Source organism: Pseudonaja textilis, chromosome 4 (genome assembly GCF_049901715.1).
Source record: "Pseudonaja textilis isolate UNSWEBS1 chromosome 4, rPseTex1.2, whole genome shotgun sequence".
NCBI classification, from domain to species: domain Eukaryota; kingdom Metazoa; phylum Chordata; class Lepidosauria; order Squamata; family Elapidae; genus Pseudonaja; species Pseudonaja textilis.
This window is the reverse complement of record NC_141993.1, coordinates 38,484,694-38,505,397: the sequence shown is the minus strand read 5'-3', so window position 1 is coordinate 38,505,397 and position 20,704 is coordinate 38,484,694. Positions and strand designations below refer to the sequence as shown.

The 20,704-nt window shown below is 35.9% G+C and overlaps 1 protein-coding gene across 2 annotated transcripts in view; it reads left to right on the top strand.

Moving 5' to 3' along the window:
• Nucleotides 1–20,704, top strand: part of GRK5 (G protein-coupled receptor kinase 5) — a 170,792-nt gene that overhangs the window by 36,296 nt on the left and 113,792 nt on the right. For both annotated transcript variants that reach the window (XM_026704861.2, XM_087932652.1), the window contains exon 2: nt 19,366–19,461. In XM_026704861.2, the coding sequence (XP_026560646.1) occupies nt 19,366–19,461 (96 nt within the window). The remainder of the gene's footprint in view (nt 1–19,365; nt 19,462–20,704) is intronic.

Below are 20,704 nucleotides of genomic sequence, written 5' to 3'. Positions count from 1 at the left end.
TAATCCATGTGGGCTCTGGAGGAATTTCTGTTGGTGGGGATTAGTGGTTCATTCCTTTAACTGGCTGTACATTCGGATGGCTATGGGAGCATTTCAAGGGCAACTCAACCATATAAAAGGCTCTGTTACTGACAAAAACCACAGACTCAAACAAGAATCTTGAGGGAAATTTGGGCAGCACTCCTTGTAATACATTTTCTTAAGCTCACCAAGCTCAGATATAATTGCACACAATTACAAAAGCAACATTATTCCCTTTGTTTATTTTTTATATAATTATTTTATTTTACTTCTAATACAGGGGATGTCCAACCTTGGCCACTTAAAGACTTGCGGACTTCAACTCCCAGAAATCCCCAGCCCACAGGTCTTAAAGCTGCCAAAGTTGAACATCCCTGTTCCAATGTTTCTTTTTCACTAATATGCACAATTTTCATTTTTGATTTTCCTCTGTGATTTCAGAGCAGAATAACAGTAAAAAATTTGCCAGCTAACAAACAGTCAAAGTTCTTTTGGTTTGCCGAGAGAGTTTCTGGGTGTGGATTACAATGATATGGCTTGACTCTTGTCAATTAATGGTTGTTTGAATTACTTGAAAACCCTTTGTTTCTTTTTTATAACTTTTAACTTGCCACAACAAAGAACATTTCAACATTATGGAAAAAAGCTGCTTTTGTTTTTTTTAATAATACATAGTTATTACTAGACTCTAAACTCAAAATATTTTGTGAATTATTTGATGTACGATATAAAATTGGACTTCAGTCAGACAAGGCAGGAGTCTTAACCGATATTATCTGAAAAACATAAGTTCTGCCCCTCCTTAATTAAGGCGAGTTGTTTACCAATTCTAAAAGTGTTATGAAATCTACTGTAGTGGGGCATTTTTGAAGTGGGTTTAATATGAATCTCATGGATAGATTTCACTATGCAGTATATCTTATTAAAAAGCCAGCACTGGCCATTTCCCATTTTTAAAAGAAAAAATATGATAGCCCACAATATCCATTAGTTATATTCAAACATTCAGTCTTTATATTATGGCTTGTCCAAATCCAGTTTATTAACCAATTCCAAATTATAAGCTGTGAACTACGTAATGGTGAATGTAGCCATAAAGATCTCTAATATTATGGAAAAAACCCATGATCTATTGACCTCTCTGTTTTGTAAATAATTTCCCAAAGTCTTCCAATGAGATAGAATTCAGCATGATAAAAGCTCTTCAGATTGTAAGTAAAAGGTTCACTTTTGACAGTAGATCAAAATAAATAAATACATACTTCATTAGTAACAATAATTCTTATCATACTACCTTTGGCTCCTCTCTTCTGTCTCTAGCCATGGAAAATATAAACCAGATAGATCAGTCTCAGTAATGTTATTCTGATGATGGCTGATTTAAAATAACAACAACCTTCAGTGCCGTGGTTTATCAGGTACATTAGCAAAGACATCATGTTTAAAAAGTTGTAGTTTGTCTGACTAAGCAGACTAGAATAAGTGCAGTATCACAATGGTAAGACACAGCATAGAGATGGAGAGGAGTCTACCCTCATGTTTGCGTATTTTCTTCTTCAGTGATGCAGAGATGGGTTATTCATCTAACCTTCCAGAGGCCTGTCAATTCCTAGAGCAAATTCCCTACTTGGATCCGCGTGGCAGATCTTGTCTTTGATATGCCAACCTCCCTGCGTGTGCAGGGCTTCTATTGACGTCAGTAAGATATACTGTCTCTCAAGGATAAGAGAAGTTTGGAGTCTAAATTGATCTTGTCAGCAGAGTTTTATCCAATGTTTCCCGTTTAAAAGTAATTACGTGTTTGATTTTCTTGGTAGAACTTACAACAGTCATATTGGAACGTGCATGTCTATATCTGGCTGCTTTTTTAGGGGGGGGGGGAATCAAACATTCACTAAATACTCTGATTAAAATATTATCTTCTAAGGTTTTTTTTCTTTCTTCCTGTAGATGTAGCTAATTAGTTCTGGTGATCTTGCCGCATATTCTAGTGAAGAAAATATTTTGTTTTGTGATTGAAGACTGTGCTGAAACATTCTATTCATTCCAGCCTGCTGTGTGCTTTTGTTTTTTTAAGAATAGCACATCTGTCAGCATTAAAGCTCAATATTTGCTTTAAAGTGTTTGTGACCTTTGGCATTTAAATTGAAGCCCTAAAGATCGAACTGTATTCAGATCAACCATCAGAGCTCTGGGAAGCTATTTTTAGACTATGTTACATTTGAAACAGTATCATCAGTCAATTGTAAAAAAAAAATTGTTGTATTTAGTTTAGTTGTGTGATATAGATGTAAAACTGCATTATACATGCCTTATTTGTGATTTTCTTCTTAGATCTGTAATTCCAGTGAGCATAGATCATGAAAGTTTACAATTCTGTATTGGGTTTTTAGCATTCAGAATTTTTTATGATCCAAGTCTATTTTCTTCACAGTGCTCCTTGATTTTCCCTTTATTGGCAGGGAGTATAGGGAAAAACAAACCGCTTCTCATGCTTTGTGTCACGAAGAATGAATTGCATATACATTCAGCTCTGAATTTCAGTCAGAGCCAAGACCTGTCAAGCTTTATGAGGTTTGATGTATGTGCTTATTCCTAATTTGAACAAAACATAGTGCATGCTTAGTGACTCTAAAGATAACATATGTGGTTCAATGCAGGGGTGGGAAATTTTTCAAGGGCTTGAGGCCCCAATTCATCCTCCCAATCTTCTGGATAGTTCTAGGAGAATGTCTAAGGAAGCATGATCAACGTTTTTGGAAACGAGAATCGGAGACCTGTTGGAGACAAATTATTATCATTCCTGTAATTAGATATGTTTGAATTTGGTTTGGCCATTTTGCTGCTGAATTTCATTAGTGTGAGTTGGGATGCTACTGCTAGAAGTGAAGGCTACAAGCTAGGAGTAACCACCCTGAGCCCAGTGTTTCCAAGTCATTGCTGTTTTAATTCTAAATTCAGCCAGTACAATCACAAACTAAAGTAAGAAATGTTTTCTCAGGCCTAATGAATTAAAGAAAAAGTGATATATAACTCTATCATCTTCATTTCAGTTTTTTTTAAAAAAAATCCCTAGTATTCTTTAAAATTAGTGGTGGATATAAACAAACTGCCTGTCAAGTTTGTTTATGCTGTCCCCCCTTTTGTTGAATATCTATGAGAATTGGCAGGGCTTTGGAACTAAAATCCTCCCACTGTTAGGCTGTTGTGACATCAGGGATATCTATGTCATAAAGAATCATACATGGTAAGCAAATGGAGATGTAGAGAGATAAATTTCTCCCTTCAGATTTAAATGGAAAAATCTATCACCCTTGAAGCTTTATATTTGTATTATTCAATCATAAAATAATCAAAATCCAGGATTTTCTTCTAAATAATTAAAACAGATTTTTTTTATCCTGATCTTTGTGATCCCTGCATCTGAAATATGAGCCTGTATAATAGACCCTATTTAGATTCTTACAGAGCTATTCAAGTCACAGATATGATTTGCCACCAAATAATTCTCTAAACTTTGGAAAGCTCTAAACAGGCTCTGCAAAATCCCAGAATCCACATGTTGACGACATATCAAACATATTTTTAGTTTCTTTCTTTTTTCTTATTTTCATGAATTTTAAACATCGAAAAAAAAAACCTCTTCATGGGCACCCTGCCCTTCCATTGCAGTATTGCAATGTGGGCAGATAAGTATTTTTGTTGCTTTGGTTAAGGTTAAGCAATAGAGCTTGCTTTTTCCAGGTATTTCCTAAACAGTTTCATCACAAGCACTCTTCTTCTTTTCAAGCTGCACTCTTAGAGCAGGCTTTAAGTGTGACAGACTGAAATATTATAACTCCCTGCTTTTCCTTCAGGTTTGCTACTATTCCCAAAAAGTAACTGGCAGCAGACTAATTTTCAGGTCTGTATTACACCATTATCAGCTTGAAGAAAATCATCTACTAAGGATTCAAAACTTTTCAAGGAGCCTCCATGCCGTGGATCAATCATGAGCATTTTTCTCTTTTCTTCCATCGCAAATTATACAGTTTATAAAGGTAACAAAATATACCACCAGAAGAACATTTTCCTACTGTTGCCATAACACTGTACACTTCAGCTGCTTGAGCATAAGATCTGCCTAACAGGAATTAAATCCCATGTTATTCTTCTAAATCTTTAACTTCAGTTATTTGCTTTGTCCATCTTGGACATCATTGGCAATTGCCCTTCATACCCACTAATCAGTTCTACTTCTTAGTTCCTCTGTGTGCCAAACTATTCTTCCCCTGGAGATGTTTCAGTCTTATCTCACTGTAGGTGTGCATTTCCTTACAACTGATACATCTCTATCCAGCTAGAGAGTTCACGTCTATCTCTTTCTATATCCAATGTGCTTGATGCAAACTAAAGTGTTACAACACATCAACAAATTTAACTGGCGGTTTTTGGAAGACGAGGCTATTTAATGAGAGTTTGGTATATTAACAAAAAGGATGACCCAAAGTCTCTTCCCCTTTTCACCCTAAAGTATAGATTAGCATTGCTTGTTTTTCATTCCATCTTTATCCTGGCAATCTATATGCCTAGAAGTGACAAATTCTCATTGATCAATTCAACTATATCAGAACGGCTGCTTACTAATATAAACTGCACCCTCACCAAATTCTGTTAAGGTTAACCTAGGGACAATTTATTTGCATCATGGAAAAACAAGCAACGTATTATCTTTTTGCAGAATGATAGGATAAATTCTTAGTTTCTTACTCACATTTTCTTTTTGTTGGACTGGACCTATGTTTCTGCCCTTTATTTCCTGACCAGAATCTTGGCAAAGATCAAAGATTAGCAGGATGTGACTAACTGCTTATGTATTAAAAGTTGGTGGCCTTATCAGCCGTCTAATTGCTGATCTGACCTGTACTCCAGGGACAAATCTTTCATCCAGATTGCTGTTGTCTCCAGATTGGAGGGATTCAATTTCTAGTCCTTATGGGATGGCTGAAAAGCAGATTATGTTGGTTGCTAAATTAAAATTCTTTGAGTTTACCCACAAATAGCAATTGAACTCTGCAATATCAGCTCCACATGTTTTTTTCTTACTCCCTACTTGAAACATTGAGGCTTGATTCTCTTTTCAATGAAGGGTTCAGATTTTCTATGGGAATTGAACTCACATCCAATGAATCCTAACAGGATGAATCTGGTGACATGGTGCCTCCCAAGGGTGCGTTTAATTGAAAACTAGAAGCCTTCCTCCAGAGATTATAGTGGTGCTTTCAAATGTTTAGTAAGGTATAAGTAAAGGTTCCCTCGCACATATGTGCTAGTTGTTCCTGACTCTATAGGGCAGTGCTCATCACCATTTTAAAGCCGAAGAGCCAGCGCTGTCTGAAGACGTCTCCATGGTCATGTGGCCAGCATGACTAAATGCCAAAGGCACACAGAACGCTGTTACCTTCCCACCAAAGGTGATCCCTATTTTTCTACTTGCATTTTTATGTGCTTTCAAACTGCTAGGTTGGCAGAAGCTGGGACAAGTAACAGGAGCTCACCCCATTACAGGGCACTAGGGATTTGAACTGCTGAACTGCCAACCTTTTGAACGACAAGCTCAGCATCATAGCCACTGAGCCACCGCATCCCATCTAAATGTTCAGTATTTCTGACTAATTATGATCTATCACATGATCTGTTTTCCACACAAGTCCTTGGTAGCTTTGGACCATTTTAAAAAATGAATAATGAATGTATACATTTTACTCAATGATAAACAAATAAGTATGTTTTTGATTCATTTGTTTAATTGGATTCTCTTTAGGCAATGTTGGGGTTTGTGTGATGAACAGATAATATGCTAAGTCATATTTATGTAGAACTTTTAAAAGTTTAAAAAGGTTCACAAACTTTTAAGTCCCATTGTACCTACTGAATTTATGCCAGTTGATTACATGAGTTCAATACTTGAATTTTCTCCAGAACTATGAATTAGATCTTTACTCCAGAGAGATGCAATCACTGAAAGAGTTGTTGTGCCTTCAGTATCTTATTATGACCAGACCTTTCTCCAAGAAGTTTGCTATTTGACAATGTAAAAGTAATTACTTAACTATAACTACAATTGTTGTTGGAGAGAGACTGGCCAAGCGAGGGAGGAGTCAAACAGGGAACTAGTCTGAAATCATTACATAGGCACAAAAAGGCAAGATCTGATTCCCCCATTAATTCTGTTGAACCATATCTTAGTTGCAAACTGTCAGCCTTGGAAGATTATTATGAAGTAGACATTGAGCAATAATGTAGCTAATTTGAACTCTTTAGATGTGGGTTTGGTTATGCCTGGCATTCCTGAATAATCATCTATGCATTTACCTAATCACTTGGTTTAGACAACTAGCTGTTCTTTTGAATCTGGTGTCTCAGACTTAGGAACTGAAAGATGGAGACTAAACCAGTTGTGTGATACATAGGGGAAAAGAGAGGCATGACTCTAGAGTTAGACTAACAGGTTTATAAGAAGAACAGAACATGTACAACCCATAATAACAATTTCCAAAGAATTGCAATACAGCAAATACAGGGAAGTAATTAGTTTGGGAGGAGAGTTAAATTTAATTTTTAATTTTTAAACTAAAATTTGCAACTTAAATGTAAATTTAAAATGTCTGCAGTTTGTAAGTGTTCCCAGAGTTGTCCGACATGGCCAATTGTTTTGTAATTTGATGGAATTAAAACTGAAATGGAAATTATATTTTGAAATATAGTACTTGTAGAATAATAGTATAATAGTAAATCTCTACCACTTCTACAAAAAGGAGTCTATTTATTTCCAAAAAAAAAAACCCTTTTTATAACACTACTTATAAATAGAAACTGGAGATGGATGCTGTTACACAAACTATTTAACCTTCAGCATATTAAATACTGTATAGTGCCAAAAGCAAAATATTTGTGAATCTTTCACTGGATTAATATCTTTCTAAATGCATGAGAATGTAATGGTCTTGGTTATGAGCTCATGATGCAGCTGTTATTTTTGCTAGCTATGTTTACATTATCTTCTTTTTTCATGAAAAATGTTGAGAGAAGAAAATACTTTTGTCTTTTTGAAAGATTCCGATTTATTCTACCTAATATAATTATTTTGAGATCATGGGAAAGCTGTTTCTCAACTCTTAGGAATCACTGTGTGAACTTCAATTCCCAGAATTCCCCAGCCAGCAAGCTGGTTGGAGAATTCTGAGAGTTGAAGTCCATGCAGATTAAAGCTGATGAAGTTGAGAAACACTACAATAATGGCTGAGTTATTGAGATTCTGGAATTCGTTGTTTAAATCAAATAGTTGTCTGTAAGTACCTTGCTATTGCAAGTTAAGTAGAACTAATTATTGCATTAAAAGAAAGTTGAGGTAGAATCTAGAAAAATATTAAGAAATTAGAATTCTTTAGTAATGTATTATTTATTTATTTTGTCAAAAGCTTACAATACAATAGAAATAAGAATAAACATAATTTAAATGTAAGAAATAGGAAGTAATAATTTGGGGACAATAGGACAGGGACAGTAGGCATGATTATGCACTTATGCAGTGCCCCTTACAGACCTCTTAGGAATAGGGTGAGATTAATAGAGGTTAATTTGAGGGTAAAGGAGTGGGGATTTGAGCAAGTGACAACAGAATCAGGTAGTGAGTTCCAGACATTGACCACTCTGTTGCTAAAATCGTAGTTTGGAGTGGTTTACATTAAGTTAATATCTGTTGCGTCCTCTTGTGTTGTTGTGGTTAAAGCTGAAATATTCATTCACTGATAAGATGTTTTAACATGTGATTTTATGTACTATGCTTAAGTCCAGTCTTAGCTGGCGTAGTTCAAGGTTGTCTAAGCCTAGAATCTCAAGTCTGGTGCTGTAGGGTATTCTGTTGCGAACAGAGGAATGTAGTACTCTTCTGGTAAAATACTTCTGGACTTACTCAATTGCATTTATGTCTGATATACAGTGCAGATTCCAGACAGCAGAGCTGAATTCAAGTATTTATAGTAAATTTATAGTAATTTATAGTAACTGAAAGCCCGTTTGGTCTCGTGGTTAAGGCAACAAGCTAGAAAGCAGGAGGCAGTGAGTTCAAGTTTAGCCTTGGCCATGAAAGCCAGACGGATGACTTTGGAGCAGGCACTCTCTCTCAACCACCTCATAGGGTAGTTGCTGTGGGGAAAATAGGAGGAGGAAGTTATGTTGCCTTGAGTTATTTATAAAAGTAATAAAAATGAGATTGTAAAAATAATAAGCATTTGTCATTAGCTTATTAGATAAATGTTAATGTACAAATCTGATAGGATTTGATAGGATAAGATAAGATTTCAGCATTACACATATGGTAAAAAAAAAGTTGTTTAAAATTTTGGCTCCAAAGGTTTAAAACAGTTTAAAGTAAGTAAACAAAATTGATGCTAACTTCACTTTCTTTTCCTGTATTGTCTGGTTCAGATTGTAAAACCTGAATTATTCAGAACTAAAGCTCCTGTCTTGGATTTTCGGGCAAAGTGGCTAAACAAATCATGGAAATTCCTTTCATGATTTCCTTAGCATTATGTCTGAAAATAGGCTCTTTCCAGCCAAAACCTAAAGCCACATTTGTCCATGACCAGTGCATGCAAACACAGCGGGCCTTACCCTCTAAGAAGGCAGTTCACAAATTGTAATAAGTCAGAACATAATTTGTTTAATTTGGCTTAATGTATTGCAGGAACCTATTTCCTTTTATTCCAAAATTCATGGCTTAATCCAATGGATGAAACAAATGAATAGTTGAAGGCTTGACATATAACACAGTGATATTGCATAACTCATAATTCAATGGTAAACATAGGATTGGCATGCAGACAGCATTATCTCTGGTTGGATAAAGAGTTTTTTTCCCCCAGGAAAAAAATGACCTACTAATGGGATTGGGGAGGCCTCTTCCTTCATGGAGATTCTAGAAAGCTCCTGCCAATCAGAGCCTGCACTCTTGAGCTAAATGCTTTAAAGGTGTAACTTGGCATAAGGTGGTCAAATAAAGCCATATTCGGTATATTTCCTTTGGCTCACATTCAGAACTCTCAGAATTCACTGGCACATTAGGAGGCACACTTTGGAGATTGCTGTACTCAATCTTTGCATTCCCCCAACTTCTTACAATTAGACCTTGGCAAAGAATAAAGGAGCCACACAATTTCTCTATATTTAAAATATTTCTTCATCACTAAAGGTGTGTCTGCGCCAGCATGCATAATCCATATAGTAGAGTGCAAACATGAAACAAATGTATGAAAGCAGTGATTCAAAGTAATCCAAACACTGGAATATATATTTAATTATATTTAAAGAAGGAGAAGGAGGATGAGGAGGATAGAAAATCATCCAGACTGTTCTCCAGGAAGGAGAACTGGAGTCTGAGTGCTCTGCAAAAATACTATATTGGTTTTGGTGTAGAGTACTGCATACTGCTCTGAACAACTGTATTCCAAAAGTTCTTCCTTAAGAAAACAAAACAGGATTTTCATAGTTTTAAGAGCCCCAAATGACCAAATTTTCTTGATAGGAAAACTTTACTATGTTTAAATATCTAGTGACGTTTAAAATGATGTGTTACCCAAGAGATTAATGATAGAATTAATGTTTAAATTCCAAGGCAACCTTCCAAATATTGTTCAGGTCAACTAGGAAGCAGAACTGTTATTTCAAAAGATTGGGTATGAATTATGTGTTATGGTTGCCCAAAGGTGGTGGTGGGGAAACTACACATCTAAAAGTAGGAGAGAGCTGCTTTAAAGATTGATTTAAAGCTCTTACAAATGCTTTTGGAAACTTTGAAGTGCATCATCTTTTCGGATCAGTAGCAACGTGATACTGCTACGACCTGCCCATTGCTACTATGTCCCAAGAAGGACTTGATGGGCTGGGAATTAAGGGAAATCTGAGCTGTTCTTTTTCCAGAGTGGACTGTTCTTTCCTGAGGCCACAGCACTTCTTTTGGCACCCAAACCTAAGCATTGTGTGCTTAATCATGTCTTTACATTCCTTGGTTACATTAAATGTTTTCTGTTGGTCTCTTTACGAAGGTATATAATCAGATGTGTAAACTATCTCTGTGAAAGTCTTTGAGAACAGATTCTGCTAGCCAATGACCATTGTGAGGTTGATACAGGTAGTCTTCAACTTATGACCACAATTGAGCCTGAAATGTGTGTTGCTAAGTGAGAAATTTGTTAAGTAACTTTTGCCCCATTTTACAACTTTTCTTGCCACATTTGCTAAGTGAGTCACTGCAGTTCTTAAATTAGTAACACGGTTGTTGAGTGAATCTGGTTTCCCCATTGATTATACTTGTCAGAAAGTAGAAAATGGGATCGCATATGATCTTGGTACACAGCAGTGGTGTTCAGTATGAACCAGTTATCAAATATCCGAATGTCTGGATCATGGGGATGCTGTAGCAGTCACGAGTGTGAAATTAGTCATTTTTTTCAGTGCCATTGTAAGTTTGAATGGTCACTAAATGAACTGTTGTAAGTTGAGGACTACCGTATTGTGTTTTAAAAACAAACATTAAGGTTTTGTTAAATATTTTAATTGGAAAAAAATCAGAAAATGGTTAACTTTTACAGAAAAAATGGTAGTCTGTGTGACTATAAGATGATACATAGTCATACAAGATGGTGTGCATATGCACAGCAGACAGATATGTGTATAAGTATGTATATTTATAAATATTTTCAGTGAGTACAAAAACAGAAATATTAAAACATTTTGACTTCTGCCTTTTGCATCTATTTTAATGTGAAACAAAAGCCAAACATTTTGCTTTAAAATAGGCTTGGGGTATTGCCGGGTACAAGATTACAGCCTCCCCCCCAAAAAAACCATACCTGGAAATTTATTTGATGTGCTTTTTGTCATTACACAGACACACCATTTCTGACATCGGAAGCCTGGCTTTCTATCACTTGTCTGTCAAATGTCAGCCCTCTGGTTTAAAGTAACATTTGCAGATAAGTTGAAAAGTAATGGTACTCTCTATTCTTCTTAGCTTCTGACCAAACTTTTTTTGATACTAAGAATTACAAGGGAGGGAGGGAGGGAGGGAGGAAGGGAGGAAGGAAGGAAGGAAGGGGAGGAGGGGAAGAAAGGAGGAGAGCAGTGGGAGTGGGTCATTAAGCAAGGCATTGTATATGATTCTGTACCATCTTATTGTCACATGGACTATCATTTTTTTTTGTAAAAGTTAGTCGTTTTCTGATTTTTCCAATTAAACTATTAACAAAATCCTTAATATTTGTTTTTTCAACACAATATCAGTCTCACAATGGTCATTGGCTAGTAGAATCTATTTATCATAAAATTCCTAGGCATTGATTGTGACAAATGTTTTTAATGCTATTAGCACAGATTTATATCAAAGTACAATTTATAAGGAACATAATCAAGATAGAATTACAGAAATGGTAACGTGACTGAATTGTGTTCTACTGGAAAAGTTGTTATTTTTCAAGTAACCTGGATCATTTTAAGCTTCAGGAATATTCTCTAAAGAAACGTTTTTTCTGTAGGTTTTGTGTATTTTTTCCTATTTTATACAGAGCTGAGATCTTACAGCAGGGCTGTCAAACTCATGTCGTCATGGCAGCATCACGTGATGTATCAGGACTTTTTTCCCTTCACTAAACTGGGCATGGCCGTGGCCTGCGGGTCAGGAGTTTGACAGCCGTATCTTACAGCATTTAACAGAAATATTAAACAGTTGAAAACTAAATTTGGAGGTTACTTTACAACAGTGCTCAGAAGTTCTGTACTTAAGAATCATTTCTATGTTTATGGGACCCTTGTAATTAGAATTTAAAAATTGACTTTAAAAAAATAATAATCCTTATTTCCAGGATGCAAACCTCAGTAGAAAAGGGAAGTGATAATTAATAGTATCAAGGTCACAAAAGGAATTAGGACAATTAACAGGGTCACTTTCCCAATCCTCAATAAACTTACATTAGCTTAGGTCCTTGTCCAGAATAACTAAGGCAGTAATTTGCTAAATTTAAAAAAGGAACAAATCTAGATAACCAGATACCAATTTTGACTATGAGAGTTGGAATTACTATTATTTAAAGTAGCTTGTCTAGAAATTCCACTTGGATTATTGACTGGAGGTGGGTGGGTGAGGATTTCAAATAATGCTTTAGATGCCACTAAAGAGTTAATCCAGTGTTCAGTTTTGACTAGTATTAATGGAATGTCTTTTGCTTTTATGGAATCAAGATATCATCCTTCATTTGCCTTAAGGGGTTAGGAACCTATCCACTTTATTTTCCAACATACAGGCATTATTTTGTAAGTACATGGCATCATGGCTTGTGTGAACATCATTAGGAGAGAGGAAATAGCCATTAATCAATGTTATTCATTGTATAATTAAATCCATGACCTCTGACTTCACATCATTAACTGCTGGGCTCAAGGAAAGATTGCAGGAGAACATCTGTTCATTGTCAATCTTCAAGCAGTTTTTATTTACAGAGGATCTCAGCCTTTATCTAGTGCCAGACACATACTTACCCTTGTAATGAGAACTACTACTATACTAGTGAGCTAATGCTGTTTTAACCTGAAGACCAAAGACTACAAACAATGGACATCTCTCTCACTCTGTGAAATGTTGGGATGGTCAAAGAGTTTATTTACTCTTAGAAATATCAATACAGATTGCATGCTATCTTCCTTTTTTTAAAAAAAAATAGTGCTTTGAGTTCAGGTATATGAAACAGGTACTCAAAAATAAGTTCTTTTTCTATTTGAATACAAGGGAATGTACAGTTCCTGATCTGTGTCATATTGGAGAGTATATTCCCACTTTAAACTCTTCCTTATCAATATAAGGAGGGGAGGAGACATGAATGGAATATGGATTTCTAATTTTTGTCTGCATTTGGTGTTTTCTTTTTCTTTGAATGCCCTAAAAATAGGACATGTGTCATGTAGCATTACCTAAAGAACAAATTTAGCTTTTACCTTAACCATCCAAAACACCATGAATATGCTGTAATATTCTTGTTCCTCAACAGTACCTCATCTAAAATATAGCCTTCATAGCTCTTGAATTTATTCCATGTTGACACCTAACACTTCATATTGATAGCAGTGGCATGTGAAAGGAGTAATTTTTGGCCCAACGTGATTATACAGGCACCATAAGAATGATCCCGCCCCCAAATAATGATTTACTTGATAATATCTGAGGTGTATATGGTTGCTATGAGTCAAGAATTAATTGATGGCACATAATCAATACTATGCCTTAGAACAGAATTGGATTTTATTAGACAGTGGTGTATAATAAATGCATTTATGCTGGAAACCTTTCTTATTATTTTGTAAGAATGATTTGTGGTTTGGTAATTTACATGCAAGAAAATTGTATAATGATATGAGCTTTGTTGTAGCAATTTTCTGAATGTGTGGTGATTTAAAAGTGGGTCAAGAACTGTCAGAATACATTGTAAATCAGATCTCTTGTCTGCTCCATTCTTTACGATTCACATAAAGCTCTCTAGGAGGGCTTGTGTGCATGTTCAGATGAATGTACATAGATACATGCCTACAGTTGGGAATTTTGTTTAATGAAGATTGTTTTGATTGCTTGAAGGTTTATAAATCTACAGATTTCCACAGGAAATGTGCACAGATTGAAATGCCTCAGTTGAGGACAGAGCTAATGTCCATACGTATTTCTTTATTGCCACTGGTATTTTGGCTTTTTGTCACATTCCCGTTCTTAGATATAACTTGTTCAGCTTAATGTTTGAAAATGGGCAAAATCAGGTTCTTTACTCTTGCTGTAAATCCATGAGTCCCACGAACCTTACACTTAATTAGCTAAACAACAGTCAGATTTGTTCTGCTATTCAAAGGATTCCCACATAATCTCAAATATCTATCTCTACTTCATAGGGCTCGAAATGAAGCAATAGCAATTGCATGGTAGATTCTCATAATGCTCTAAACTAGATGACTAAAAACAGGATGCAAGAAGCTCTGTCCAAATGCTGAGACTTTTATTTAGAAGCTTTGGAATTGATCCTTGTAAGAGGATAGATACACATGTTCAACCTGAAAAATCAACTAAATTCAACTAAATATCAAACCTGGCACATGTTGAGTGATGGTTTTTTCAGTTTTTGATAACAAGACCACTAGTGGAAAGCCAGTGAGTGTCCTAGCATAAAAAGACACTGAGACCCAGTGAGGTTCAAGGAGAGTTTTTCATCTGAACCCTTCTGCCATCAGGAAAAATCTCCTTTTAACTTTTGGTTTGGCCATTTTACCTGGTCTTACCTGTTTTGGTGCAAAATGTCCTTCATAGCCTCGTGTTGTTACACGCACGCATACATACGTATTTACACATATATTCCTGTCACCATGCCTAATTGCGTTTGAAGCAAGCGAGGATAGCTTCAAGACAGAGGCTGAAAACTGGAAAGGTCAGCCAGATTAAAGCAGTTGATTGGAAACCTCAACAAAAAGACGTCACAGGGAAAAGAATGCTGCTATATTGCACTTGGATACAAGCAAATGAGTCATCAAGAGATGCTCTTCTTCTTGTAGGACATGGAACTGGAAGGGAGAAACCATTGGCTGAATTGTACACCAATCATCGTTGTAACTAGGGAATGCTTCAGCCTTTTTTTTTCCTGAGAGCTTGGCAGAAATGAATTTCTAAAAAAAAACACCATAGTTTGGGTTTGCTTGTGTGCATCTTTTCTGTGCAGAGTATTTGTGTCTCATGGTAACAATTCTTTGCTTCTGCTTTATTCATTTGCGCAATAATTACTTCACAGTGTTTTTATTCCTCTTCATTTAATGCCTGTAATTGCTATTTCATATTCTCCTTGATGCTGTAAGTAAAGGAATGTACAGATTGCCAAACTTGATAAGTCTTGTTGCTTGATGCTTGTTGCTCTAGTGATTATCCAGCTCAGTAAATTCTCTAGGAATATTAGGAATTGCAACTAGAACCTCAACCATCCCTTGTTAATAAAAGCTAATATATTTACAAGATCACAGGTTAGAAAAGAAAGGACACCGAACAGAATTTTTGGACTTGTAACTAAAGCATTTCCCAAAATATCTTTTTAATGTAATACATTTGAATAAAATCAATAATCAAAGGAATAAGATTAAAGTCAAAATAATGTGAATTTTTTTAGAGAAAACTGAGATTTTTGTATATATTTGTATTCTAGAAGTTTTAATTCTTTATTGTGTTTGAAAAAAATCTGTTATTGTTTGTTAAAATGTTCATGTTATTATTTGAGGGTTTTAAAAATACATTTTAAGTGTTGCACTATGGTAGAATGTTTCTGGCATTTTACAACTTAATGTTCTTTTTTATAAATCAGCTTGCGAGATTTGGTTACTAGGCTGCAGAGAAATGTAATAAAATAATAAAAGACACCTGTGTGATGGTGTTTAATGGGCCCTGCCATGGTAAACAAATTGGGAAATGTAGGACAAGGCAGACTTAGATCCTCTTTTCATTAATAGGCTACAGACAAGTGCAAAGATTGAGCTGAGAAGGAACAAAAAAAATGTGATGTTGAAAAGAAAAATAAGATTAAAGATGCGAACACTCAATAAGTCAACATTTAACGAAGAAATTCAGAACAAATCTGAGTACGTCTTTATACATAAACCTAAAGTAGAATAAAGTGCTAGCACCCAGCTTCATCCTAAATCAGGGATGGAGCACTATGGCCCTTTTATGACCTACAGACTTCAACTCCTAGAATTCTTGAACTGACATGGCCAGCTCAGGAATTCTGGGAATCGAAGTCCACAAATTATAAAGGGGCTGTAATTCCCCACCTCTGCCCTAGATGGTGGCATGGTAATTGTGGTCCAGAAAACTTTTGTCTAGCTGTCTGCATACCAGGTCTGTATACCATCATTTAAACATTAAATAATAAACATTATTCAGCAACCCTCACGTGGTGCATAATGTTGGAGCCAGCCAGCCTTTTGGTTGGGCGCATGGGTTACTATTACTATTAAAATGTTATTTACCTTTAATTCCTCCACAGAACTATATCAATCTGGTCCTTCCATGTGAATCTACTTATCTTTGAAGGCAAGCAGAAGTGGCTTGCTTACAGGTTGCAGATAAGCAGATGTGGGTTTTCTCTTTGGTAGTTCCTCTTGGGTGAGAAATTGTACTCCATGTATTTGATGAGATACGTTATTGATATTCTATCTGCCGTAACAGTCTTCTATTTCCCTTAGCAATACTTTAATTTTGGCATTGCTTGAGGGATAAACAAGGAGAAACAACCCTTTGTTGTTCTAATACTTTGTTATTTTGAAAACTTAACACCCAATAATTACTGTATAAAAATGTATCATCTAAGTCAGGGGTATCAAACTCATGACATCACGGCATTGTCACATGACTTATCGGGACGTTTTTCCCCTTTGCTAAACTGGGCGTGGGTGTGGCCAGTACATGACTCATCCAGCCTATGGGCCAGTTGTTACCAGAAATATCTCCCCCCTCCCTCCAATATAGTGTATTTGTGTGTGTGTGTGTGTGTGTGCGTGCGCATACACACACACACCTACACACACACACATAGACTATAGTTGTGTTGACGGAGAAACCCAACTGCTTCTTCCTGGTACCAGTAAAGATTTTTATCGGGACATGTTGCCGTTGAGCATGTGAATGATTTTTACTGAATTTAAGCTGCAGGGTTATAAATATGTTAATTCTGGCATTTTAAACTTTAACAGTATATTGTGAATATACACACAAAATCCTGCAGTAATGGAATAGCTGTCATAGTGCTTTGTATTAATCCCCAAAAGTCACAACCTGGACATAAACTGTTTCAACTCCTACCCTCAAAATGATGCTATAGAGCATTGCGCACCAGAACAACTAGACACAAGGACAGTTTTTCCCCAAATACCATCACTCTGCTAAAGAAATAATTCCTTCAACACTGTCAAACTATTTACTAAGTCTGCATTACTATTACTCTTCCCATCCTTCCTTTCACCCATCTCCTCCCACTGATGATTGTATGGCTGTAACTTTGTTGCTTGTATCCTAACAATTTATATTGACTGTTTCCTAGTATGATTTGATTGCTTGTTGTACCCTATGACTATTATTAAGTGTTTTACCTTATGATTCTTGACTCTTGATGAATGTATCTTTTCTTTTATGTACACTGAGAGCGCATGCACCAAGACAAATTCCTTGTGTGTTCAATCACACTTGGCCAATAAAGAATTCTATTCTATTCTATTCTATTCTATTCTATTCTATCCTATCCTATCCTATCCTATCCTATCCTATCCTATCCTTATTGTGGTTCGGCGGCAGCAAGTGCAGATGGCAGGGAATCGGAAAGTGGGGAAGAATGGGGACCAATCAGGGACTTTGGAGAGGACTCAGACAAGGGTCCTGCATCCGATGCAGAGATGGGGTCAGGACCATGTTGGAGTGGGGTGCTGCCTTTGGAGCCTTCAGAGCCTGGCAGCAATGAGGCAGAGGACTCCTGGGGAGCCTGTTCCCAGTGTGCATGTGCACAGAGCTGCTAGAAGGCAAGAGCAGCTGGAACAAAAGGGGTGACTCGGGAATAAGGCTGGGAAGTGATTGCCCCTTCCATAAGATATAAAGGTCAGGCCAACATGACAATACCTTTGCAGGAAGCAAATTAGTTCAATCAGTTCAGAGTCATTCTGGAAGCTCTTTGTACTTTGGTTGGGTTTTTTTGTACTTCGGTTTGTTTCTTTTCTGGTTCATTTCATACTTCTGTTTTTGGCAGCACTCCACAGAACTGAAAGGTGTGTACTTATCTTGGGGGGCTGTCTGAGATTAATTCCAGCTGGGAATGAAAACAATTCCCAGCACTGCAATAAAATAAGTCTTGTTTTTAAAATACGTATGTGCGTAATTATAGTTTGGATGCCTTGGTCAAAACAATTCTATTCATTTTAGGAGAAAGGCATTCAAGTTAAACTGTTCCACCACCCAACTCCCTAGAATGCTGTACCTTAACTTTGCTTTTTTAGGAGTCCTTGATGCTCTCTTGATTCTTGTAGATGTTTAATTACCCAATTTGGAACATCATCAATGCTTTTGAGTGTGGGGTTTGCTCCCTGTTTATATACAATAGTTTGTCCTTCCAGTATTGGTTGGGATATGGTCTTGTCATTGGTAATTCCTTGATTAGGGTATTATTTTCTGCTTAGTTATTTATCTCATGTTAATTCCTGCTTAGCTGGGTGCTAGAGAAGATATGTTTCAGTATTTTTACCTTTTTTATTGTCTCCTTTGAATGGTGTGTATATGTGGTTTTCCCGAATTTGTCTATTGATGGATGGTTTGTCTGAATACCAAGCTTTCAAGAATTTTGGATTTCTTTGGGAGTTTCTTTGTGTCTTCTGATTGCTAACAGATATTCATGGATTGTTTTGCAAAGTATGCTTTTTTTTAAAAAAAATGCATTAATCCTGACACAGAGTTGCTTCCAGTCACCGGTTTTATTTCCCAAGAATGCTTATAAATTCTATGTGGGATGCAAAGAAGTCCTGTAGAAAAGATGATGCTAGAGATTGGCTTTGCCAGATGTCATTGTTTCGGGCACAAGGGAGTTAGTGGCAAGCATATTAATCTCAATAGTCTGTATGATGCCTATAAGAGGTGATTAAATTTAGAAATGATATTGAAGTGAAACAAGGTACAAAGATTGTGTTACTGCTGCTTATCATTGCTCAAACTAATTGGGCATCTAAGATAATGTAGATAAAGCAGAAACAGGCCTCTGGAGTTGGTTGACAATTATGCAGCCCAGCCTGTCCTTTGGTATCAATGTTGTATGAGGGGGTTTATCAGGGGGAAGAAATTCTTCATTGTTCAATAGATGAGGCACAAGATTTTGGATAATGCTCCCAGTTTGACTGGCAAATAGATGTATGTGTGTGTGCGCGCACACACAGAGCACAGTTTTCCTGCATATGGCTGCTTCCTGTTATACAGATGGCTGTCTATGCAGCAACTGGCTATTCTGCTTATTTTTGGAACAAGAGGAGGAAGTGTTTATAGTTGCCCAGTAACTGTTGCACATCTTTATAATCAGAGTCCTAGAAATCCCCATCAGTCAGTTTATGATACTGAAAACAATGGGCATTGTAAAACATGTGCATACATGAATGTACCAAACAACAGCTGGAGCGTGTGTGTTTTGGAGAGAAACAGGGTATAAGGAAAATGAGAATTAGCTATAATAACAAACTTTAATAACAGAATCCTTTCTTTTTCTGCAGGAGGTGGAGGAAAGCGTAAAGGTAAAAGCAAAAAATGGAAGGAAATCCTGAAGTTTCCTCATATTAGCCAGTGTGAAGATCTTCGAAGAACAATAGGTACAAACGTGCTTTTTTTACCTTCCAAATATTTGGTTTGAGAGCCTTATATCAAAGTAAAACAGCTTTGCTTTTTAATTTGGGAAATTTTACTAAATCAGGCCAATTCTATAGTCTTCAAAATGAACTTTTAAACTTTTTAATATCATTATTGAAAATAATAATCCAAAAATACTAGATGATGTATTGTTAGACATAAGCAAAATCTGCTTCTGATTTGGAGGATTAACTTCCAGAAAACTACTGCACTATTCCTAGACTGGATGGATTATCATGTTCTGGGAGAGTTCCTGAAATACTAGAAGATTTTGTATAAACCTACTGTTCATATTGTCGTATTCATATATTTATATGCTACTGTCTCAAAAAAAATCTGTGCATTAAGGACAACAGTGGATGGCCTGGGCTAATATGGTTTGCCATTCACACAGATTTTAAAAAAAAATCTATTAATTTTCTATTAATTACATTTCTTAGTGCTTAATGAACATGGTGTTATCTGGGTATTTAATTTGCTTAACAAAACAGATTCCATTCTTACTCTCAACCCTTTTTCTCCAACCGCTGGTAAAATAAGTTCCATGTTTGATAATATTCTGTGTCTTCCTTCTGTTGATAAGATACTGATAAAGAAATTAAGAAAGTATAAGATTTTTTGCTAAATTTTAAAATGGAGGATGAACATATAAAAGACATAATGGGGGAAAAACTTTGGCTATAACATAGAATTAGAAAAATGGCAAAATTTATGGGAAAGGAACTATAGATTAACAATGTCAACTTCTTACAAAGAAAATTTATATAAAATGTTTTATAGATAGCATTTACCACCTGTTAGGTTAGCTAAAATGTTTAAAAATATATCTAGCAAATGTTGGAAATGTAATTAAAAGACAAGCACATTTTATCATATGTGGTGGACTTCTGCTAAAACAAAACAAAAATGGACAAAAATACACAGAATGGCTAGAAAAGATAATAGGGAAACATGTAGATTTTAAACCTGAACTATTTTTATTAGGGATGATATCAGAAAAATATAATAAGAAAAGTATGTATTTAATGTTAATGTCTTAACAGCAGCGCAATACTGAAAAGATGAAGAAACACTGCAAGATGAAGATATAATTAATAAGATGCTAGACTGTGCAGAAATGGATAAACTTACATTAAAAATCAAACAGAAACACATAGAAATTGTTGAGTGAGCATACATGCATATATTGGTGTGTGTAAATTGTTT